At 40.0% G+C, this 26,175-nt stretch overlaps 1 protein-coding gene across 1 annotated transcript in view; it reads right to left on the reverse strand.

Annotated features, from left to right (window-relative positions):
• kl-2 (dynein heavy chain 2, axonemal kl-2) overlaps positions 1 to 26,175 on the reverse strand; it is a 1,019,064-nt gene that overhangs the window by 342,809 nt on the left and 650,080 nt on the right. Inside the window, exons 35-36 of the mRNA XM_069137782.1 lie at positions 14,316 to 14,607; positions 14,112 to 14,203 (exon numbers count right to left, since the gene is read on the reverse strand). Coding sequence (XP_068993883.1) covers positions 14,112 to 14,203; positions 14,316 to 14,607 — 384 coding nt within the window. The remainder of the gene's footprint in view (positions 1 to 14,111; positions 14,204 to 14,315; positions 14,608 to 26,175) is intronic.

Consider the following 26,175-nt stretch of genomic DNA (forward strand, 5'->3'; position numbering starts at 1 on the left):
TGACACCTCGAAAGATCCTTCATCAGACAGAAACGTTTCATCATCAATACGATATTGAACGGATTGAAGTTTCGAATGTGAATACCATGTATATTCGTAAACTTAACAATTATTTATATATTACTAATATATTGACCAATTATTCATATTTATTCGTTTACCATGAAAAAAGTTTTCTGAAAATGAAAAAAAAATTTCAGAATTTTTTTTCTTGGTTTATTTACATATGGTACAAGTGTTGCCTCTGAGGTTTCTATACATTCATGGAATGGAGTGTTGTTTTTAAATACTGTTCACAACAACATTGTGAACGCAACTAGTTGGTCGCGCGCCTTACAACCCACGCGCCGCAACAAGCATTTCACACTTTCTAGTCGCGCGACACAGAAGAAAGTGTTACGTCACGCGCGCCGCTTACGCCACCCACGCAGCCGAGCGCGTTGCGTAATCAGCCAACGTGGTCTCCCGCTGCTAAAGACCAACCGAGGCGGCGATAAGAGACGACCGATTGGACCGATTGGCAGGACACTTCGGGTTCGCCAGAATTGACCGCCCTAAACTGATACGCTACGCTACGACGCTACGCTACGCAACGCTAAGCTACGCAACGCTACACTCCAGACCTGACCGCAGACCCTCCTGCATGACGGACCCTGTTTCCCTGGCACCAGCCAGCCCACTCCGAAGCACAAGAGCCTGCAACCCTCCAGCTCCGTGGGTGTTGCATCAAATAGACCTCCCGTCAAGGCCTCTCACCAGACCCCCGGCGGTGCTGCTCTCATTGTGGGACGTGAGGAGAGCGAGAGTGACGTCACCGAGCTACTTTCGCCGCATTCCAGCAGCGGTCTCCCCATTCCCCGAACCGCAGCGCTCCTACGTCTCGACGGCCACCCAGACGACCCAGGCAGATAGCGAGTGGGAGTCTCCAAAAAAGACCACCGAGCCTGAGAATCGCCGCCCCCCGACACCGCCGAGCTCTCCGGAAAGCCGGTATACGCCGCCCCCGAGGACCGAGCCCACTCAACGCATCACGTCCTCACTACAGCCTTCACCGCGGTACAATCGGACGAAGACCACTCCTTCCCTCGCGTGGCAACCATTATGTTAAATCTTCGACCCACTCCTTCCACGCGGCTCGGTCGAACAACTAGCTAACAACAAATAGCGAACAATTACATATGGTAGAATATTTTTCATTTGCCTTTGGGCTGATTTTTTTGTTTGTTTTTCTGCATCTTTTTATAAACTTAATCCAAAATGTAATGAAGGGGGGGGAGGGGGGGAATATGTACTGTAACGGACAGCTGTTCAAGAACGCAATATATCAACAATGTCCATAACATACACAAATCACGACACAACTGTAACGGACAGCTGATCGAGACCACCATCGACATCGACAGTGACCTACATAAACCCAAAATAATAAACAAAGACGACGGACGATCACCAACGCATACCAGGACGTTGACCCATAACAGGACACATGAATGGGGAACTGACGTCAACAAGATAACCTGACCACAGCCCTGGAAGAGTATAAAACTGGAGGACCACGAAAAGTGGGTACCAGTGTCCGGCAAAGCGCCGAGCTGCGTCATATCGTACGAAGTATCACTCGTCTAGAGCGCGTTCTCGAATTTAGCTTTACGATTCTAAAGAGGAATTTCAAGCAAAGAGCTTAGTCCGAAATTAGAAAAGTATTGTAAAATTAGAGTCCACGATAGTCCGGGATTTCTAAAGGGAGTTAGTAAAGAATAGATTGGAGCCGCGTACTTGGAACGTTTGAGCTGTAGGAACCATTGTTTAGGAGCACAACCGATAAATTCTAAATATTATTAGTTCTTTATTTTTATTTTTATTTCTGTTTACTACGGTGAACTTTATAAACCATATCGCCATCTACGGACGATACCAATTGTATTTGGAATTATCGCTATTAAAAACTATACATATACTGTCTAAACATGCACTCGTCTGTCTCGTTGTCAAACATATTACTTTGAAAAAGGAGGGGGAGTAAACAACAGCCAGCCAACGTTATCCCTGGTCTGGAGGATTGAAAGTGTTTGGGGTCAGTAAACCACCACAGAAATAGGCAGGTGACTCTGCTTATTACGAGTTCGCAATTAGAAGGGAGTACTGGTAAGCCCGTATCTCCGAATAGGTGACATAAGCCTCTCTAACTTGTCTCCAGCTGGAAGCAACGGCCGAACAAGCCCTTGTCTTTCCGAAGGGAGCAACGGGCGGAGGTGCCTGTTCACATATCAAGGCGGTTTTGGTGATACCTAAGTCCGTATAGTTCGACTGTTCAGGGTTTTTGGGTCTCATAAGCTGATCCTGCTTTTTACCCATCAGAGGGGATCCTTTATATGTATACTTGTTCGTTCATTGAAATTTCACAAAGAACACCGCAATAACGGGTTTATCTCATAGGCGCTGGCCTCGAGGTAAACCGTACTCGTTACAAGTTATAAAAGTGAGACATCATGGTTGAAAATCATCAGTCGCCCGGTACCTTTGACGATGCTTACACCCCCCACGTGGCTGACACCTCTGAACGTTCGGTTTCTCCAGAGCCTAGGTCTTCCATTACGTGGAAATTTTGGAAAATGAGAATTCGTGTTCGCTGCATCCTGTTTGTGTTACCGGGGAAGAAATAATAAGAATACAGAAACCTGTGGTATTCGACGAATCGATTGCGCACTCTGAGATTCATGCTTATCAGCCGTTTGCATCATCCACCTTCAAGAACAACGATGAAATCCATATTGTTGTTCAACATCAAGACTTGTGCCTACTGCTCAGTAAAAGCTCTCTACACATTTACGAAAAAATTACAGAGGACGATGGTGTCAATGCGTGACAACTACGAAATTGATCAATATGTTTGTTTGCCATTTGTTTAAGGAAGCTCGCTACGAGTTGAATGCTGTGGAGATTGATCGAAATAAAAATGTTGGTATCACCAGCTTCATGAAGGGACACTTATCCCTGAGTCCGAGTCGGCAATATAAGCTGGCGAATACCGGTTGCTTAAGTGGTGATACCCAACTAACTGATGCTTCTGGAAATTTAGACGTTGTTTCACCGTTGAATTATTTGCTAGGTTTCGCCGAATATTATTGTCGAGTCATCGTGAATGGCAAACACAAGTTGATTCTCACACGTTCCAACACCGATTTGAGTTCGGTGATTCAGACCTCGCCCACGGAAAACTTTAAAATTACCCTTAATAAAATCGAGTGGTTGCTACCCTACATCAAACTGGCCGATAAACCGAAAATCCAGCTACTCAACTACATTGCCAACGATCCAGCCATATACATGAGTTTTCATTCTTCGGAAACGTACGTGTATCGGATGCTTCCGTCACGTTGCGAGACATGTGGGCGGTCAAGAAATCGACGCAGTTGGAGAAGCCGAGATATGTCGTTCTGGGATTCCAAACTGCAAGAAGAAACGATCTCCTGAAAAATGTCAGTGAATTGATCATTGTCGAATCAGAGATGTAAACCTCTTCCTCAATCCGCAGTGTTATCCCTACAGATATTTGGATCTGGATGTATCCAATAATCAGTACGCCATTCTCTACAACATGTATGTCCAGTTTCAAACGGCCTGCTACGACGAAGAGGCTGAACCTCTGTTATCGGAGCGTGAATTTATAAACCAAGCTCCCCCTGTCGTTATCGATTGCTCGAAACAAAATGAATCGTTGAAAACCGGACCAGTGGATATTTGATTGGAATTTGAAGCGAGCATGGAATTTGCCGCAATCACCGCACGCCATTGCATGATCTTGCACGATCGTGTTGTCGAGTACAGCCCGATTAGTGGCACTGTTAAGAAATTAGTATAAGTCAATTTTGGGATAGGATGTTTAATCATTACTATTGTGTGAATAAAGAAAATATGTGTAAGGTTATTTGCTCAATTGAAAATAAGATGATCTATCACCATTCTTATGTCTAAGCCGAAAACGGAATGTAATTACTGATAAATAATAAACATCTATTCAAAGCATCCAACCGTTATTTTTTGAAACGTTCTATTTCACCCAACCACATGATGAAAAAAGTTGCCATCTTGCGGTGAGCATTGGAAACATCACGCAGACTCGATCGGTGAAATATCGATTGATCGATAATGTGGTGGGGCGCCACACGCGACAAACCTGCGGCAACACCCTGTAACACCAACTGTCGGTAAGATCAGAGATAACAATTTCGTCGGTAAAATGTTTGCCATCCAACAATAAAAAATTTTAAATGTTTGCTCATCTGACGGCAAAAAAATCAAAATGGCCGCTCATCCGACTGGGCAAAAATCACATTGTGAAACCACCTTCCGGTAAAATTGGATGAAATTATGGGTGGTGTTATTCATGGTAACGCTTCAGCCGGTAATAATATCGTAGGTAAGGCTTTCCATCACGGTGGTAACATAGCGACTGTCGGTAAGGTAGGAATCGGGACTACTCTGCCGGTACGCCGCCATTTTTTGGTCCGGAACTCTTATATCTATACTACTCTCCAAAAATATTGCATGCAGTTAATAAAAAAGTGTAACCCATCTTTCAAGACACTGTCCGTGTGTTCGTGGTGCTTCTTTCACGCGTAAATACCTTTTTTGATTCAAACGATTTTATCAAAGACTGCTCGATGATTATGTCGCTCTATACTCCACAAAAATATTCATTTGATCGTCCGATGCAGAAAAAATTACCAATTAATTTTTTTAGAGCTTCATTCTCCATCGAAGATTCCAATTTCCGCATATCCTGAATGTACATATAGGCCGGATTTGCGTAAAGAAAATGTCTTGTTGCGTGGAAATGTGAAAGCATTTTTTCACGGTAGTTTAATGTATCTTCCAATTCCTCATTCTCTCTGCTTAACAAATTTCATCACAATAGTAATTATTTCTAAATATTGTACCCACAGCTTTCCAGTAGGACCTTTATTTTGTTGTTTTGAAAATGTAATCGCTTGATGGGTGATTACTTAATGGCAAGTAAATGATCCGTGACTCGATATATACCTCGTCTTTTCTAATAAATTCTATGAATTCACCCCTACCAGGTATATTTGGTACATTTTTCCACTTTTCAAGCATTCATTACACCCCAATTGATGTCAAATCTGCGGCAGTGAGTACCGTTTCTAATCTTGACATAAGATAGTGATCCTGAACTTTGTCATGTCGAATCAATATTTGTATGATTCTCATGAAATGGTATATATTTGAGTCGTCAATAGTGGCCTCATTATAATCGGTTTTATCGTCAAAATATTGAACGAAACAGCCATCTTTCAGTAGCGTCATTAAAGACCGAGGGAAAAAAAGACCTAAAGTCTCATACAACAGTGTTTGTCTGTATGGTGCCAAAACATCTAAGGATGCTAAAATATACACCAAACGTTTTGACTCGTGATGCATAAACAGAAACCCAAAGCTGTAAAGGAGAAAGATATGACCTCGGACGAATCGCATGAAAAATGGTGGACATTTGAATTAAAGCGTCTCCAATTCGCCTGTTTCATCTTTCAAAATTATCGCTTCCAAAGAAAAAATCAAGGAATCAGAGATAGCTTCAATTGAGTTGTTAAACATGATGTCGAGCAGTGGATAATACTCAGTTCTGCAAGCTACTTAACGAATATCGCGTCAAAGAATCTCTGCAGCTGCTGCTAGAATCCTGAACTCTCCTTCCTGAGGGTCCTGTTTCTGATTTTCGTACCAAGTTTTGTTGAGATTATATTTTGCGTCTTGTAAGCAAACAATAGTTAATCCTCCAGTTTTAGTGGTGAAAATGGTTGTCTCCGTATCTTTCTTCTAGGTTTTTTTTTTTCTTGATTTCTTTGTCATCTGACTGGTGATCTTTTAATACTCTCCTCAATTCCGCCAAAGTGAACTAGCAGTCGTTATTTTTTTCGATATAGGAAAAAATAGGCTCTGTACCTGTACCTTCGCAACACGCATGAACATTTGATTTAAGACATAACGATTGAAACATCTTTATTCACGTCAAATAATTGCTCATGGTGGATACTTTGCTTCGATCTGTACACTGTTCACTAAGGTCACCTTCTGATCTATTGACTAACTGTGTCGTCTCTTATCGTGACGACATGCCGTGTTGCAGTTTTTGTCGAACGTAGGAGACGTCCTGAATTTGAGGTAACGACTCTCGCGTCCGAGAGAATAACACCGAGGTTTACATATGTTTTTGTATGGATTATTGAAATTGTCTCGACTTCAACTGCTATTTTGCATTTTCACATACCGTTATACTCACTCATACTACATTCACGCACACATGCTTGAACATTCCGAACATTTCTATACATATATATTTTTGTTTCACTAATTGAACTATATTTAGAAAAGGGGCGCTGCCCGCTAGGACATAGTGGCGGAGAAGCAATAGTTGATCATATGAAATTAGCACGAAGATCGAAAATGTATTTTGTTTTTTTTTTTTGTTTTTAGTCGTTAATTGAAACTTGATTCCAAACAGTTGACAATACCGCACGAAGCGGTGACACGGTTTGCATTGACTTGTTAGACGTTTACCAGAGAATTGTTCATTTGTCGTCAACGGTCCTAGACAACACGCTTTTTGCACCGACAAAATCTTGGTATGAAGTATCCCTACTTGCTGGGGAATCAGGAGTAGGATCGGATTTGATATATACTTCTCGCAAAAATTAAGGGAACAACAAAATTTTCGCAATTTTTTGGTGATTTTCAACAGGCTGTATTTCAGTGAAAAATGGTCGTGCAAGAAATAAAAAAACAAAGATTTTGAAGCTTGAAGACTCTAGTTTTTGAATTTTTTGGTTAAAAATTTTTCGAAGCACTATTAGCCATGCAATCCTTGGATAAAGCACGAAGAAAAAATTTTCAAAATTTTTTACGTTTTTTCTTTCGCTCTACGGGCATGGAAAAATTTTTCCGAGCTGAACCAATGCATAGGTCGCATAGCCTGTTTATTCAGCTTCAAGATGCTTTTTTTTAAACCTCGATACGACCATTTGTCTTCGAGATATCGAATTTTGAATGCCAAAGCATCCTTTTTCACTCAACTGCCGATATCTCTGGAACTACTGGTCGCACAGCGAGCCGAAGGGCAGTTTCTTTTTCTGCAGAAAATTTCCTACAAAAATCTGTCAAGGTTAATGTCAAAAAAATTTTTTTTCCACCTGTAGCGTTAACGTGAAAAAAGAGCAAAAAAATGCCATTTTGCCTTTTTTTGGATAATCGACTGTATCTTCGTCAATATTGGGGGAAGAGCTTAGGTTAGAAGAAAATTTTACAGCCTAATGTACCCCAAAGGTCCCCCTAAATCGGTAGATCGATCGGTTAAGCGGTTTTCCTGGACCGATTGATTGAAATTTTGAAAAAATTAAGGGAACAAGGTTTTTGTTTCTTAAGGAATTTTTGGATAATCGACTGTATCTTCGTCAATATTGGGGGGAAAGCTTAGGTTAGAAGAAAATTTTACAGCCTAATGTACCCCAAAGGTCCCCCTAAATCGGTAGACCGATCGGTTCAGCGGTTTTCCTGGACCGATTGATTGAAATTTTAAAAAAATCAAGGGAACAAGGTTTTTGTTTCTTAAGGAACCTTTTTCTCTTAATTTTGTCAAAATTTCAATCAATCGGTCCAGGAAAACCGCTGAACCGATCGATCTACCGATTTAGAGGGACCTTTGGGGTACATTAGGCTGTAAAATTTTCTTCTAACCTAAGCTCTTCCCCCAATATTGACGAAGATACAGTCGATTATCCAAAAAAAGGCAAAATGGCATTTTTTTGCTCTTTTTTCACGTTAACGCTACAGGTGGAAAAAAAATTTTTTTGACATCAACCATGACAGATTTTTGTAGGAAATCTTCTGCAGAAAAAGAAACTGCCCTTCGGCTCGCTGTGCGACCAGTAGTTCCAGAGATATCGGCAGTTGAGTGAAAAAGGATCTTTTGGCATTCAAAATTCGATATCTCGAAGACAAATGGTCGTATCGAGGTTTAAAAAAAAGCATCTTGAAGCTGAATAAACAGGCTATGCGACCTATGCATTGGTTCAGCTCGGAAAAATTTTTCCATGCCCGTAGAGCGAAAAAAAAAATGTAAAAAATTTTGAAAATTTTTTCTTCGTGCTTTATCCAAGGATTGCATGGCTAATAGTGCTTCGAAAAATTTTTAACCAAAAAATTCAAAAACTAGAGTCTTCAAGCTTCAAAAGCTTTGTTTTTTTATTTCTTGCACGACCATTTTTCACTGAAATACAGCCTGTTGAAAATCACCAAAAAATTGCGAAAATTTTGTTGTTCCCTTAATTTTTGCGAGAAGTGTATCTAATGGGGAGGATGCAAATTTTAATAATTGGTCGTTTAAATAGTGAATGAGCGGTGTTAATTGTCGCGACACGTATGCGATCGTCGGGACTCGGATGACACTCGGTTATTCGACCTAAAAGCCATTTTGTTGGTGGCAAATGTTCGTTTCGCACGAGCACTATATCACCGACTCGCAAGTTGTTTCTAATTTGTGTCCATTTTGGTTGGATTTAAAGCGAATGGATGTATTCGCTTGACCAGTGTTTCCAAAATACCTCCAGCATTTGTCGCAAGAGTTTGCACTGAGACAATCGATTCTCGTTGAGATTGAGCAAGGATGGCATCGGAACACTAGTTAGCGGTGTACCTATCAGAAAATGTCCTGGTGTGAGTGCGGAAAGCTCTTCAGGTTCGGCACCTCAGGAACCGATGGGTCACGAGTTGAGGCATGCTTCTATTTGTGTTGATAGCGTTGTAAATTCCTCGAACGTTACAGTTTTTGCACCTAAAACGCGTCTTGAATTACGTTTTGTACATTTTATACCCACTTTCCATAGACCTCTGAAGTGAAAGAATCCTAGAGGAATAAAATATCAGGTGGCGTTGTCAGTGACTAATACATTGCTTAGATCGGTATTTCGTATTATTGATCTGTACGCATTTTGAAGTACTTTGTCTGCTCCTATAAAGGTGGTACCGTTATCGCTGTATAGATCGGATTGTGACCCGCACCGTGAGACAAAGCGACGGAAAGCAGCAAGAAAGGCTTCCTTTGTATAGTCTGAAACGAACTCGAGATTTAACTGTGCGAGTTGACAGGCAAACGAATAGAACGAGGTATGATTTGAACGATTTGTGACCTCAACCTTTTAAAGTACGAACTTACAAAAGACCTGCGTAGTCAAGCCCGCTGTCTTGAAATGGACGACTTGGAGTAGTTCGTGTGGCGGGTAAGTTTCCCATAATTTGCTACGGTACCGCAGCGTGCTCTCGGACACGCGTAACGCATTTGTATAAAAGATTTCCCACAAACGATCATTGGCCTACAATCTAATAATTTTGTAGTAAAAAACTGGTCGTCAGTTGTGGACCACTATGTAGGAAGCGTAAATGCGAGTGTTCTACGATTGGAGTAGTAATACGATGTCTTGGCAAAATTATAGGATGTTTTTCATCGAACGATAGAAATGATCGTTAAAGATGACTACCTACGCGGAGAATACTGAATTCGTCGATAAATGGATTAAGTGACCGCATCGCTGATCGTCCTGGCAACGGTAGTTGTGAGGTTATTGCGTTTATTTCTTGTTGTAAGAACTCGGACTGTGCAATTTTGATCTAATATTGTTTTTCGTTAAGGATTTCATCGCCTGAAAGTCTGAATTTTGACGCGCGAGGTTCACGTTTAACGTACGCGACGATACGCATGCAATATGCAGTGATGCGTAAGAGTCTGGGCCATGACGAGATTTCAGTGGGGAGTTCCCAGGATGGAGTCGGTACCGCTGCAACGTGCACGGTTTGTTCGGAAATGGTTTTCTGTCCGAGTGCGATTTCGGGCACACATGGCCACGATGTTTTGTTATTTTTAAGCCACGGTGGCCCTTGCCACCATAGATGATGGTTGTAAAGCTCTGATGCTGTTAGTCCCCAGGACGTACAGTCCGCGGGATTTTGAGCTGTAGAAACATGATTCCATGTGACCCTAGGAACTTGGGTTTGTATCAAAGCTACTCGATTAGCAACGAACGTAGGCCAAGCAGATGGATGCTCTTTGAGCCATGACAGAACGACGGTAGAGTCGCTCCATGCGTAAGTAGTACATGATGTTAATTGCATCGGGTCTATAACGTATCTGATTAATATTGCGAGCAGCGTTGCTGTGCATAACTCGACTCGCGGTACGATAATGGTTCGTACCGGCACAACTTTTGACTTAGCTGTTAACAGGCTAATTTGAGCGTCATTATCTTCATCGACTACGCGTAAGTAAAAGAAGGCTGCGTACGCGCGAGTGGAGGCGTCCGCGAAACCGTGAATTTGACACTGAGTCTCGTTTGACTTGAGCTGATTCCGTCTGGGCATTGATATAATGTTGATGTCGGTTATATTAGCGCAATAATTTGTCCATTTTTCGGCTAAATTAGGGGGGAATTCGTCATCTAAATCTGATTACAAAATTGAGAGCTCTTGAATTAATATTTTTGCAACAATAAACACCGGCGATAACCAACCGAGGGGATCAAATAATTTCGCGATTACTGACAATACAGCGCGTTTCGTAAGGCGATCTTGTTTCGGCATTGCGGCGTTGAAGCAAAATGCAACGGTTTCCGGTAACCAACTAATACCGAGAACTTTAATTGGTTCGCACGAATCGAAGAATCGGATTTTTGTGACTTCTCGATCTGTTTTTGGAATTTTCTCCAATAGTGGAGGGTAACTTGTCATCCATTTACGTAATGTAAAGGCTCCGCGAGTTAGTAATTTCTCAATTTTGAGTCGTAGTGAATTCTCAGTAGTTTCGTCATTTGCTCCGAATAACGCGTCGTCTACACAGAATTGTTGGCGCAGTATTGGAGCTGCCAACGGGAAGTAATTTTCTTCATCTTCAGCTAATTATTTGAGTACGTGGTTTGCTAGATACGGGGCAGATGCGGTACCGTGTGTGGCCGTAACAAATCGGCACGGAACTATTGGGGTACTGGGCGTTGAGCGCCACAGTACCTGTTGATACCTCGTGTCTTCAGGGTCGACGAGAATCTGTCTGTACATTTTTGTAATATCAGCAGTGAAACTGAATTGATGTGTGCGCCACTTCAAGATCATGGCTGGTGAGTCAGCTTGAAGTTTTGGACCTACCATGAGATGGTCATCAAGTGACATAGCGTTGGACGTTCGACTCGATGCATTGAATACCACTCGTAATCTTGTAGTACTACTGTCTTTGATTACAGGGTGGTGCGGTAGGAAAACATCGGGATCGGATTCTGGGGAATTGAAAGTCGTCGATACCATATGCCCGAGATCTAAATATTCCTGCATAAAATCACAGTACGGAGTGACTAGCTCAGGAATACGTGTGAATTTCCGTTCTAATTTTAGCATCCAATTTACCGCTGTTTGGTTTGATGCACCAAGTTCAACAGCATTTGAGTTCTTAAATGGTAGTTTAACTTGATAACGTCCGTCTGGTAAACGTCTATGTGTCGCGGCAAAGTGCGTTTCACATTGATTTTCGGTCCTTTGTGAGAGGTGAACAGATTGGAATTTCTTCGAGTTCCCAAAAACGTCTTAGTTCTAGCGATAAGTTTGACTCTGGCATCGTTGGATGAGTATTTAAGTTGGTCAAATTCTCGCTCGTGTTTGTCGCAACTGGTCCTGAGAGAATTTTGTGCACTGGGCGATCCAGACGACCCACGTTTTATCCTTTACGTAGAATACTCGCATAAATTTCTGCCCCGAGAATTAATTGGATTGGATCAGCACTATTTTGATCAGGATCAACTAACTCGAGATTATTCAAATGATTCCAATATAGACTGGTTACGGTACCTTTTGGTACGTACGAGGTTAATTTTTGAAAAACAAGAGCTTTGCATTTCATTGACGAACCATTGCGATTGCAGGGTTTGAGAGTTAACGAAACAACAGACCGGCCAATGCCTGCTGCTGAGCCCCCCAATTCCGGTGACCGTTGACTGTACTTTTCTCCGCGGTAGTAGTAAGTTTTGAACAATCGACTCGGTCACGAATGAAGTTTGCGATGCCTGATCGAAGAGCGCTCGAACTTTCATAATTCACCCGTTTGGCGCCTCGAGCCGTACCCAAGTAGTGGCTAGCATAACAGCACTCGAAGCAGGCTCTTTCTCAAATGCATGAAGAGATTGCACACTAGTGGATGCGCTTGTGCCACTAGCGGATTCAGGTTGCTTCGGTATCGAAGCTTTGAGCGATTGAATTTTTTATACAGTATTCCCTGAAAGGACCGCTACTGATGTTTGTTCAATTTTCCGTTTATGTGGAAAATCGGCAATATACATGAGTGTATGATGCTTCTTCTTGCAATGACATCACACGTGCTTGCTTGGGCATGGCTGAGTGTTGTGATTAATTGATAAACAATTATAACACCAATGTTTTTCGCGAACCAGTTTTTGTCTTTGTTCGACCATCGTGATTTTGAGCGATTCGCACTTATAAATCGAATGCTCACTATCGCGTGCATGACATTTCATTGTCGTAGACAAATGGGATTTAACTGAATTTGTGGTACCTTTTCCGGTATCAGTTTTTTACCCGTTATGCTCGATGTGTGTATTGACATTGTCTCGAGGACACGAATTCGGTGATCAAGAAAATTTGTGATTTCGTCATAGGTGGGATAATACTCTTTTTAACTTATTTCATTTGTCATTCTCGTCGAGAGCCTGGGTCAAGCTGGCGGATGATTACAAACGCTAAAATGTTATCCCACGTGTCTACGTTACGATTCAAATTCTTCAACGCGCGCACAGCTTCGCAAGTCTCTAGAAATATTTGATATTGGAAACTGTCTGGTGCTGTACGTGAGGTTTATGTAATTGAAACTACGTTCATACAATTTGAACGAGTTTTTACTCGTTGCATTACCTTCAAAGTTGTGAAAAAGAACTTTTCTGCACTACCTCCGTCAACAACTCAACTACTTCGTAGTTTTTATCAATACTATCACCCGCGGAAATCATCCCCGACTTTGTTCCCTTGTTACGTAATGTACTGGTTTTTGACAGGAGCTAGCACAGACAATCGAATTTGTGGTGTGTGCCCATTATATAGGAACTTTTTACTCGTGAGAGGCTTTCACGCACTAACGGCTCCTACGGCATATTACTCTCCTCGCAAAATCCCTATTTCATGCGCACTTTCCATGAAAATAACTCTCCTTAAGATGGTACCTCAATATGTTTAGGAATGGTGGGGTGACAAGTGTAGAAAAATTGGAAATAACATAGGAGATAACATGAAATTCATGAACACGAAAAGCCCATTTAATCCTTTTAGTCACAGTGGGATGCTCAACATCCCATCTTAAAAATTTCTATGTCCTAGCATTATAACATTTTATTTTTAACTTCGAATGATCTTTGTTACTTCGTATAACCCAAAACATCACCAAGTAACAAGTTTCGGCCAGAATCGTCGAATATTGACAATTTTTTCTATTTTACATTCGCCATGTTGGATTTAGAAATTATAAAATTTTGACGTCAAATTCGTACTCAGTGATCCCTCAGAAGCCCTCAAGTAATGAAATTCAGGTCAAAATATTAAGTTTAAAAATGCCTGGCTTAGAGGATTGATTGGGTTTCCTATGGCACAAAGTTCAATTATAAACAAATCCGAATATATAAAGATTAAAATATATTAAGCCACAATGTGAAGTCGTAAAATGGACAAGAAACTAGCATACGGAGATACAAAATTGCCAGAATTTTTCCAGTTTACCTTTCCGCATTTCGACTATTCTATCTTACAACTTTGTGCATTCCAAAATTCTATAAAAAGAGATTGTGGTAATTTTAAAAATCTGACGTTAAGACTCTTTCCTTCCATAAATTTCCCAAATTGTCACCCATCCTCTTGTAATTTACTATGAAGCGGCAAAGAAAAAGGTACACCAATAGCCTGCTCAACTCGCTTGTGTACCATCATAAATGAGATTTTTACTAAAAAGAAACGAGTACTATGATCTCTTTTACTATCTAAACAGAGCTGAAAGTAAGTACCTTATTATCATCCATCACACTATTCATATTTTCTATCCAAACAGCATCAACAGGGCCGTCAAAGAGTATCCATTTCTCATGTGGGGTATCTTCTGTTGATAAAGTAAAATATCAAAATATCGAAAATTATGATCATTTGCTGGCCTTGGTTTGAAAAATTTTGCATTTATCAGTCCAATTTCTCTTAAGTGTCCAGATATTTACCTGCACAAGTCTTCCGCATGATAGAAGATATCACACCGTCGAGCCATTCACCAGTCAACAGGTTGTATTCTCCATACAACTCACCAAGGTTCGAAGCCTTTGGATTAATTGGATACTCAGACACGAGATTCGCACCAGGTTTCCCATCTTTTTTCATTTGTGACAAAGTGTTCTTTAGCAACTTCCATGTCACTGATTTGGCTGTATTCGATTGTCCGACAATCATGGTCGAATGTCGAGAATTTTTTGTTTCGTAAAGTTCAATCACTTTCGTAATCGTAATTGGAATGACCTAGAATATTGATATCTGAGATAAGAAACCTATGCAACAATTTCAAGACCAATTTATTACTAATGCATTGTGATCTAAGGATCAAATGGCAGAGTTCAGTTTCTTTTATGAATTTTTATCGATGGAGCTACGACGAGAGTGTGAATGCGTCAAGAAAGTTACGGAGGCTGGTAAGAAAAATTGAAATCTAGTCACGTGACTCAAGTTTTTGCACCTTATTGATTGATGTTAATTACGTTACTATGCAAAACCTCAAACGGGTGGTCTATATAGATGCCAAGTATTTATTAGTTGAAGTTGTACTTCTTATACGCGGATGCTTATGGCGGTATGTGAGAGGCATGCGGCAAAATGCCGCTTACCGTCAAAATGTCGGACAAATAATGTAGACATATTAACGAAAAATTATCTAAATGGTATATGGTACTCTAAAGAAAATGTACGCGATGTATGAAGATCTTTATCAGTTTCGTTTGCAAATGATAGTAAAAAATATGAAGTCTTTTACACGTGATTCCACATATAATCCTCGAACGAATGCTCATAAAATAATTTTTTGGAATTGTATAATAGCGAAATACAACTTAGTTCATTTGCAAAAAGTGATTACATGACAAACGATGCATATTACAGTAGTAATTTCTCGAAGACAATTACCTTGAAGATTTTAATTTTTAATTTTAATGGTTCAGAACGTCGTCGAGAAGAATCTGCCGGGCCCATATATGAGCATAGGCCGAATAACGAGAGTGGATACATAAGGAGGACTCCAGACCAAGGTTTGACCTGCTGTGCATGCCGTACCATGGAAAATTTGAAATCCACGATGACGTCACAGCGATCGGCAGAAGATCGAAAATGTTCAGGAACGTTTTGGTTAACCTTGAGCGGTTTTCGCCAAGATATCAATCACCCTACATTCCACAATTTAGAGTTTCGAGAATTGTTTTTGTTAACCTGGACGCCTAGGCGCCTGCGTGATGTCAACCACCCCACATTTTTATTTCACGATATCAACCATCGTGACGTTTTTTCCCATAACTTATAATTCCAAGAACTGATTGTGAGACGGAAGTCCGGTGTAATATCAACTATCTCACAATCTATGTCCACCAAATGACATTCAATAAATCAACCGCAGTTCCGTTAGGTTTTTCAAATGAAGCAACTGTTTCAAAATTCCGCTCTTGATAGTTAAGGTAAACTTGTGAAATTAATTCACGAATGTTTCTGAAAAAAAGGTTTATTAAGAAAAATGTGAGATGACAGCTGTAATTACTTTATAACGTTAATACCAAATTTGTTTTATTTAACAGTATCATAACCAGCTTGTGCACAAATGTATTAATTGCTTAGCGTCGCTTTCCGTACAGTATGAAGTTCCAGGAACCAATTTTGAAGTATCATGGCGTTTGGAGCTGCACAATTTACGTTTGGTGTTATATGCTTATCACATCGTACAGGCGCAGTTAAAGTTTTTTGTATGTCTCGAAGTAATAAACAGCCCAAGTCCAGCGAATCAATGATTTGAACTTTGGGTACAAATTTATTTAGGTAATTTCTATTCTCTGCTCCTGTCACGTACACAGTGTAAACTCTTATCAAATTGTTCATTCAACTTTCTCAAATAGTATATTTCCAAAGCTTCAAGGTAGACCGTGAAAATTGCGTTATAACCATGAATGTTGGTTTTTATATTTGGTGTGTAGACAATTACATTTGTAAGGTGGCATGAAAAGAAACGTCGAAGGTTGTGCTTCCGAATCGAGTGAAATTACAGCCAATTCTTATAACGAAAAGTGTTATTACTAGATCCATGAAAGCCTCCATCTTTAAACTGCGCAAGGTGGCAGGAATGAGTCAGCTTTATATCACCTTTGTTACTTCACTACTGTGTGGATTGTATTCGATAATACGATAATGAACAATCAAGCAGTACGCTGATGTTTGAGCTGAAAAGTTGGATTTACTTAGCTTTCAATTCAAGCGAATGTCAACAGGTCTGTGCTTTGAGGATGCGTCTGTTCTTTCGACTTGTTTGGGAACTCAAAATGGCAATTCAGGTTTTTCAAGCTGAGTGGAAGTTTTCACAGTTCTAACGTATTTCGATGTGGTAGAAAGTAGAGGATATTCGTGCAATTCCCAAGTAAGGAAGCTCTTCGAAATGGCGGATCGTTCGCAATGATATTCAGCAGGTTAACTTTCCTCTGATCCACAACTTTCAAATACGGTATGAGTCTTCCCATTATGTTAATCACGATTTTGAATTCCATTTCTTGAGTCTGCACAATTGCATACACGTCACTTTTTGATTTCGTCAAAGTTGACTCATGTTTGGCATTGGCAACAATCTTGCAGTAGTCTTCAGCGAAACCCAATATCATGCGCAGCGGTATCTATACAACAAAATTACCCTCGACATCGGTTAATTTTTCCTTTTTTACTACTTCAAGTCATCCAGTGTTCTCCATCAGCCAATACTGACCAGGGTTCAGGGAAGTCAAATCCGTCATGAGACTTGTCAAGTCAACATTCTTGCTTCTCAATCAATCAATCTGAACAGCATAAATTTCACAGCGAATTTCTTGAAAAAAATGACAGATGGCGTTTTTCACGAGCTGTATGTTTTCATTCACTGTAACATCAGCTTTGTGGAGGCGTCCATTAATATGTACCAAACTTTTGCTGGGCAGTATGTATACATACTTATGCTAACTAATAATTCGAATTTCATCGCTGTGTCGAAAGCTGATAAGGCATGAGGTTTGTGCGCGTGAATTTTGTAGTGCGCAATGGATTCGTCAAAGACGATCCGTGTATAAATTTAACTGATTTCCTCTTCAATGGTACGTAGCAGATAATGAAACAGCAAAATTGTAATCTCATTTATGGGTATTTTCTTTTCCAAAAGGTGTCAGTTTCAGACCTAGAGCTGTCAGGACCTTCACGTTCCGAGGTGTTAACGGTTCGAGAATTAATCAGTAACTGACTTGAACGGGACATGTCGACTTACTGATTATTGTGATTACTTAAATGACTCATATTGCGATTTGATGCGTAGGCGCAAGATCTTATACCTTAGTTGGACAGTCAGGAAAAACTCGTGAATAGTGTATGTGTACTTTACGTCTATTGACGTAGACACCCGTTGTAATGCTGCCCTTAAGCCGCAACGCGTTGACTTTGAATATGGCTACAGGCACCTCTCATTGGTGAGTTCTATTAGCCTCAAATACACGCGGTGTAAATCTCAAGAGTTGAACAATGGAATCCTTTGGATCACAGTTTATAATGTGGTTGCATGTGATTTCGCTGCTTAATGTGTCACTGTTAGGCTTGATGCTCAACCTAATGTTTGTATTTTTTAGTACGATTTGAAGATACTTCTCTATATCCTTGATCTTATAACTGCAAGTAGGTATGGTGATCACTTTATCAGCCACGTAAATTTCATTTTGACTGACATCAACGTTGGGAATCGAATTAAAGGTTAACAACTCTACAAATCCAAGAGCATAACTTTTGTCACGAGCAAGTTCAATCGGTGAAAAATGTTGCGCCTCGAGAACCGTAGAGGTTCCCGGTATCGTTAATGTAAACGAATAATACACGACTACGAATGATAGATAGGCTTTGTTGAATTATATACGATGTTGTGACATGATAAGCCTACGAATGTGTACACAAAAGTTTGATTGGACTGTTGTGTGGATATAATCCTTGACCACTAGGCGGAACGAACGAGGAGTCCGCAGCTTGGGAGGAACACGGAATGAGACACTCTACAAGAAGATGCTGACGTAACCACCTAATACCTCGTAGTCCGCATTTCCGTTTTTCTCTTAATTGTGTCGTACCTATAACGAAAAGGCAGAATGGCGTCTCCTAGCTACGAAAAATTGCAAAACTGACTTCGACAAATAAACCAAGCCAAATTGAATAAACAGAAGCAATAATAAATAAACGGTGGTTCAAAGAAGCAGCATAACTTCACATTGACGATAGATGCTTCTGGATACCATGAGAAGCAGAACATTGACGATAGACGCATCTGGACACCACGAGAAGCAGAACATTGTGGAGTGAACCAGTTTGGCACAAAAAGGCGTATTTTAACTGTATGATCGAATGGACGGATGAATGAGTGATTTTTAATTATTTACATGTACAATTTTATTTATACATTTACACATCTTTAATTTATTTATTTTACAAAGTAACGAATAAGTCTTTTGGCTTCAATGTACGTGTGAGTCTTTATAAAATTTACGTAGTTTAGATTAATGTTATATAAATTAATAAGTTTTTAAATTTCTAAAGTAGTACCAGAAATATAAATGTTTCAATGTTTATACTGTTCACCGCATATAAATTTTAGACACTAGTGTCCGCATTCAAATGCATCGTAAATCTAGAACCTTCCGTAATTGTATTTGATGCTACCAGCGCTGTGATACTTTTATGAGGTGCACGGGTGGTTAAAGCTTGCCGAAACTGTAAAAGTAAACGACATTGTTGTTATGTTTTTTGTGCGCAACCCAGTGTATTCCTGGACTCTCTTTATCGTCAAAGTTGACTACAGCTAACTGATTCTTTCGTAGGCCATTTTTGGGTATTGGGATTTGTTAATGACGCACAGGGGATCTTGCACCGTTAACATAGGTTTATTCGATAATAATATTTCCAATGGCCGTTTGACATAGGTGTATGTACTCTATCGAGGTCGAGCCAGACTTACTGTTGGCAGACGATGACAATACAATATTTGTTTACATACATTGGTTATGTGTAGCTAGAAGGCATATTCACACATAACTAATATTTCAACATCGGGCATTCTGTTTTGCATGAAAAAACAGCGGGAATACGATATCTTAAAGATGTTCGCATATTTCAATATATCCCAATCAGTCAATGCTCAACGTGGTACCTTCGCAGCTAGTTTTTTGGAAGATGGAGATGCCTGAGGTATTGACAAGGAACATCCTCGAAGTGTCCGTCTCCGGTTTTGATGAAACTTGGCATCAATGATAAGTATGCTAAAATAAGAGATGGATATTTTTTTATATCGGATGAAATTAATTTAAAGGGTGTTGAACTATCCCCATGAAATGTTATTTTTTACAATTCCCATGCATAATAGGGCCTAAGGTACAGATCGCAGGGAAACGTGATTTCTAGGAGTTTCTGACGCTGCTTTTTATAAATCTGAAGTACAAATTAAAACGTTTAAAACGTTTATAATAGCAGATCCAATGGATGACGTTATGGAAGAAAAATCGATCGATCTTCACCAAAAAGAGGTAGAAGCTATTTTTGAAGTCGCTGATTATGGATCCACCAGCTTGGAATCCCGCAATGCAGGGATCTTCGTTGGCTTCACCTACGCAGCCTCGACATCCTTCCTTCGAAATCGTCGCTATTCCGCCACTCATTGTCAGAAATTTCCTCGACTTCGTTGCTGACTTCCTGCTTGATTCCGTTGAAACTTGAAAAACAAAAGAAACAAAAAGCCTGAAATATCTTATTCGATACTCGGTACAGTGTCCCTTCTCGGAATTTCGGATGCGTGACTGCAAGTTCTGGTGCTCTTTTACAGACACTTTACTACATGATACCGAAAACCCCTGTCCTTTTGGTTCTGCCCAGGATTCAGTGAGCCGCTTGTAACGGGCATCAAAAATGCCACGTTACAATAGGTACAATTTTATTTTACATCACATTTACAACGCCGTAATTATGAAGCTCAATTTATTTTCAGGTCTTGTAGCTCTGTAAAAGCGTATCGGTCGTGTTTGGAAATATGATCCGCTTATCGGCATTCCAGCTCAGTGCCATCTTCTTCTATTCGATGCTATAGACCTGATGCTTCTGACTTAGTATAAGACTCTGATATCTGACCAAATTTTAATGTTGTAAACCACACTTCAAATGATCATCAAAAGTTATCGTTGTTAATAGCGATCCTTTGACACCAGTGGCTTGTTCTTTATCTTTATCTTCCTCCGACAATCTAAATGATTACAATTTCACTCTGAAGCCATTGAATTCTGTCATTTTTTTTCCATTACACTCGTCTTTCATCAAACCGAGGACGTTTTTGTTAACCAACGGTATGCCGTACCCATTATCAAGTGAATAAGCAGATGTTTCACATCCATCTAGATTCTGTTTAATGCATTTGTATATGTTGGTAACGGTGAATTTGTACATCAGACTATCCGTATCAGTATACATCAATTTTGTCTCATGCCCAAATTTCGTTTCAATATAATCGTAGTGAAAATCGTAAACGAAGGATTTCGAAAGATATAGAATGGAGAATCCTGCATATAATGGTTTGTTGAGTTTGACTTTCGTTTTACTCAATTCAACTATTATCTTATTTTTATCAAAAATGGTACAACTGTGAAAGTTTGGTTTGGTAATGGTAGCTCTAGCACTAATGGTAGCATTGTCCACCCTGTTCTTTCTGACATTTTTTAACGTTTTATCGAGAACTGCGTGATTCATTAACTTAGAGAACGTTTTTTTCGCATTCGTTATTCGATTTTTCCGCAAATTGGTATTTAAATACATGTATTTTTTGAGCCATAGCATTTGCCTAAGTTAGAGAACTCTGAAATTTTGACCAACTTTAGACCCAATTGTAAACATTGTTTCAAAACACAGCAATGAAAAATGTGGTTTTGCTTGGAAAGCAGCGTAGTTGTCAATATCGGTTGCTTACTATTTGAGATCGGAGGTACCTAGTGCTCCGGGCACAGTGGTAAATTATTTTGCATTTCATGCAGTTCCTCAGCTCTTGACGACCAACTCGTGAAACACCAATAACTCCGGCCCTGACCAACGCGCGGGCCCGCAAACTCATGCGTTCGCCCCTGAGCTCACTTTCCAGTCGCGCGCCGCAGCGAGCGTCATCCACTACGTCACGCGCGCCGCTAACGCCACCCACACAGCCAAGCGCGCGTCCCGCAACCAGCTCACCGAGTTTCCCGCTATCAAGTGTGGGCCGCGGCCGGGATATGAAACCAACGAAATCGACCATCGATATCACAGCTTCGGTATCACTGATTCTTGGAATACCTACTACCACAGTTTCGGTATCACTAATTCTTGGACTTCTACTACAAGCCAGACCAGCAGCCAAGAAGCCATATCAGTACGCTCTACTTCTTCAGAAGCAAGCAGTTTCAAACTTCGCATGATTGGCACCTCCACTCTGGCTCCAGCCAGCGTAATCGAAGGGACTTGCTCCCAAAACTCACCAGCTCCCTGGGTACTCCATCTGGTGGAGTTTTCGCCGCGGCCCCTCACAAGGCCACCCAGTGTTTTGCTATCTCTCTGGGTCATTAGACGAGCAAGATTTACCTCACCAAGATACAGCCGAGATGTCCTACCTTTGCTGTCTCCATTGAAGGCGTTACCAACCACATACAACACGTCGGCCACCCAAACTACCACACAGTCCGACAGCGAGTGGGAGTCTTCATAGCCCATGAACCAAGCAGAAAATCGCCAGCCTCCGACACCACCAAGTTCACCTGAAAGCCGCTACACGCCACCACCTGTCACTACGCCGATACACAGCTACACATCTTTGCTGCAGCCTCCACCGCAACACAGGCGAACAATCACCGTTCCTTCCATTACTTGGAAGCCAAAACATTCAATTTGTTGTATATAAATGTATATAGTTGATAAATAAACAAGCATAAGTCTCATCTTTGACTTCAGCAGCGACCAACTCCCTCTATGCGGCTCGGTCAAAGCGCTAACCACATCTAGCACATCAGCATATTTCAAATCCACCTCTAATATGTAATTGAACTCCACTGCATCTGAGATGGTGAGAACGTCAAATTACCTAAAATTCAATATTCGTTTAAATGTACTTCATAGCAGAACAAATATCATAGTAGCACTGTGTTAGGCCCCGACGTACCGCCTTGGCGTACCTTTTTCAAAATTCCATTTCATTTCATTTCTTCAATTTCTTCAATGCACAGATATTATTTCATCAAAATCTCAAATTCTAATAACGGCGAGTTCCACCCCTCCTGGCAAAAGTCACGTAGAGACCAACCATGATCCCTAGTATGAGGTTCGACGTACTTCTATTTAACTAGTATCAAGAACGGAGATAAGGGACTGCTGAATTAGCATCAGTAGCGCTTAGCTTCATAATATCCCTCTTTTTAAGTTAAAACTATAACCAACAACTAGGATAAACCACTACCTTTGGAACCACCAAATTAAAATAGATTACTCAATAGGATGTATGAATGAATGTGTGAACATTGTCTGTAAATATCTCTTCTTCATATTTTTAATATGTCACCGACAAGATTGAGAATCGTCGGAACACCGTCGAAGAGCGTGAAGTAACGCTGACCATGTGGATTGGGGCACCAGGTCGCCCTCGCACCTCATTGGCTAATTACCGTTGTAACTTATTACAACTGCAGCTTCTTGGACCCTCAGGCCGAAGAAGCCGCGTCTTTCGTCTGTTAAGTCTTGAGGTGCGTGGACCTCAACCCGTATTAGCCCTTCTTGAGCAATAGTAGCGTTCGGAAAATCTTAGTTGTGACCGGCCTGAAGTCTCGCGCTAATTCGTCAAATTCGAGCATCCAGTTATTCTGTTAGCTGCAAAAGACTCACTATCTTCTACGTTTCCATCTTTTCTGTGCTTCACTAAATCTCATGATTTCGAGAATAGACATTTTTATGCCATTCTATTTTCCGTAATTAAATTGAGTTCGGCCCTGATTCAACCGAATCAGGTAATTTTAAGTGCTAATAATAATAACTACATTATCATTTTTAATAAATAAGCTTTGGAATCATTTTTAACATATATCAAAATCAACAAATTGACACTTTTAACCATAGCTTTTGATAGTAAAGTATCATTCTAAATCTACAAAGACTAAGTGCCCGACGTTCAACATCGTTCGATTCATCAACTCTTCCGAACTTGAGGTGAGGCCCTGGTCCAGAATTCTACTGACGTAGACCGACACGATCCGACGGCTCTCAATCTCGTCGACTGATTCACCTAAAGATAAGTCATTCCGAGTGCTAATCTTCGACATTGAACGAATTCTTGTTTTTACCTTTATAATCAAAATTTACTTTTGTAATATCCACTCAAAAGCAAGTCTAGAATTGGTGGCTAGCTTCACCAACACAATTGAATAATACGTATTGTTTCCAAGATTTAACAAACAAGAATTGACAACAGGAAATATAATTAATTCAAGATAATCTAAAAAGAGAGATACAATATCGAATAATCACGAACAGCTAATAATAACCATCGTTCAAGATAGATGTTCTTGATATTAAACAATAATATCATGTAGAATAAAATAACACACGATTTGCTCAAACACGCAAACGGTCAAATTTTGTGATTCTGCAGCTTCTCTGCATTTGAATATAAATTCGTCCGTCGGCGTGGACCGTTATATAAACTCAAACGCTGTATAAATTGTTACTTTCGGCTTTTATGTCATTATCACCATTCATTGTTATCAGACATTTCAATCACCAAATGATACAGAATATACTTTATCTTTTACCAGTTAAATCATATTTAACCATTTATTTTGAACAACCTTTTTCCCATTTTCGTTATTATAAAATTGCCTCAACAATATAAACAAACCTCACAGACCTGTACAGGACTATAGCAACACGATCCTACAAATTACCGGCTTATCGAAAGGTAGGTCTTTCCCTTAGTTTTAATTTTTATTCACTGTCGTTACGTGGGAGCAACCTTGATTATTCAATTAATCATTAATTACCACCGCTCAGTACACTCTCACCCCCATGTAACAACCGTATAAATCATTCAAGTCAGAGTAAATGAGATATGATTCTTCCAGTACCAGATGGAAAGCATCTTCCATGTATCTAGTATTAGCCTTTGAATATCGGTTAGTTACTCCCTCTGCACTTGATCTTCAATGGCACTAATAATATCATCTAAGCCTAAAGGTGGTAAAAATTAACCTGAAGATGGGCGGTGGGCAGCCCAACCGAAACGTTGTCCATATAATAAATTGGTGGTTTCTACCTGACCTACTTCAACGAATTTACTTTACTACAAAAAAAAAAAAAAATAATAACTTGTTAATTAAGACAAATTTTGAAACCCCGCAAAATGATTGGTTGGATCAAAAAAAAAAAAATTATTTCCCGTATCAACATCATCGTTATCTTTAGTAATTTCGATTTATAACACTAAAAAATGAATAACAGGTTCGACAGACCTAATCGGTACATTTCACTTCTTTTTTCCCATTATCTTGGTCTATACCACAAATATTGATGAAAGGTGCGTTAAAATTTTCAAATTTTGAAATGCTGTTTCTAACTAGAGATATGTAAAACTTTATATCAAACCTGAAATGAAATGTGTGTACGAGCTGATTCGGTTGTTATGATTATTGGTTGGATTCAGACCTGCAGTGACCGACTAAAGAAAACGGTAGAAGTCACTGTTTTGGATGTTTACCACAGCTTTCAAATCTTTAATATCCGTCGGTGACGAGATGTAGCCATGTAGACCACCCTGTAGTGGCGTATACTTGTTGATGTTAACATTGAGATTTATAATTGCAATTAACGAGCGGCCTGAGTCCTTTTCCTAGAAATCTTCCGCCTTTGTTAACAAACGGTCTGTCACATTTCAGATGAACCATTCGTTAATATTTGTTAACTGGAGGATGATTTCGGTTCTCGTATTAAAAAATTCAATCTCTTCAACCGTGTGATCATCTCTTCTTACGTTGAATTTACAAACCAGGATATTGTTGATTTTCAGGCCCCCCACTCTCTGCTAAGCGTTTTTTACTCTCGTAACAGAAAGTTCCTTTGCGTCTTCTAGAAAGCTCTCCCCGATTTTGTGTTTTTATTTGACGACGGATTCGGTTTAAATTCTCTCCTCGAAAATAGACTGTAATTTTTGCCAGTGTACTTGATCACTTCTTCTTTGTTTGCGCGTACCATGACCCGTATTCGAAAGTCGTTTGAATTTTTCCGCGAGTGTTTTCAAGACGAGTCCAATCGTTGTGATAAGTCTCGACTCTTCTCTAACCATTGATGGCTTTCGCAATATTTTGTTCAGAAACTGGATATTATGAGTTCTCAATTCAATCCGTTTTGGAATTTCTGCCGTTGACGATGATTTGTTCAAGATTTTGTATGGGGATTACATGTTGTTGATCAATTTCAAACATTTTGTGGATTCCATCTCCAGCTTTTTATACTTCTCACGTGCGCTTGGCCAGTTTAAAGTTGAACGATCGTTTTCCAGGGTGAGAATAATTTTTATATGTCCACTTATAGATATATACAACCAGCTCATCATGTTTTGGATTCCAAGAGCAATAGTAACCTAACTCCCCAGGTCCCAAGGCTTTTACCCTGTCCTTGTCAAAAATAATTCTGGGAACTATTAATTGTGGAATGTCACGTGGTTGATAGCAGATCGGAATTCCGATTCGCAAACAGTACTTGGAATTATGAGTCAAGGAGAAAAAATGTGACATGATTGAT

This window comes from Neodiprion pinetum, chromosome 7 (genome assembly GCF_021155775.2).
Source record: "Neodiprion pinetum isolate iyNeoPine1 chromosome 7, iyNeoPine1.2, whole genome shotgun sequence".
NCBI lineage: Eukaryota > Metazoa > Arthropoda > Insecta > Hymenoptera > Diprionidae > Neodiprion > Neodiprion pinetum.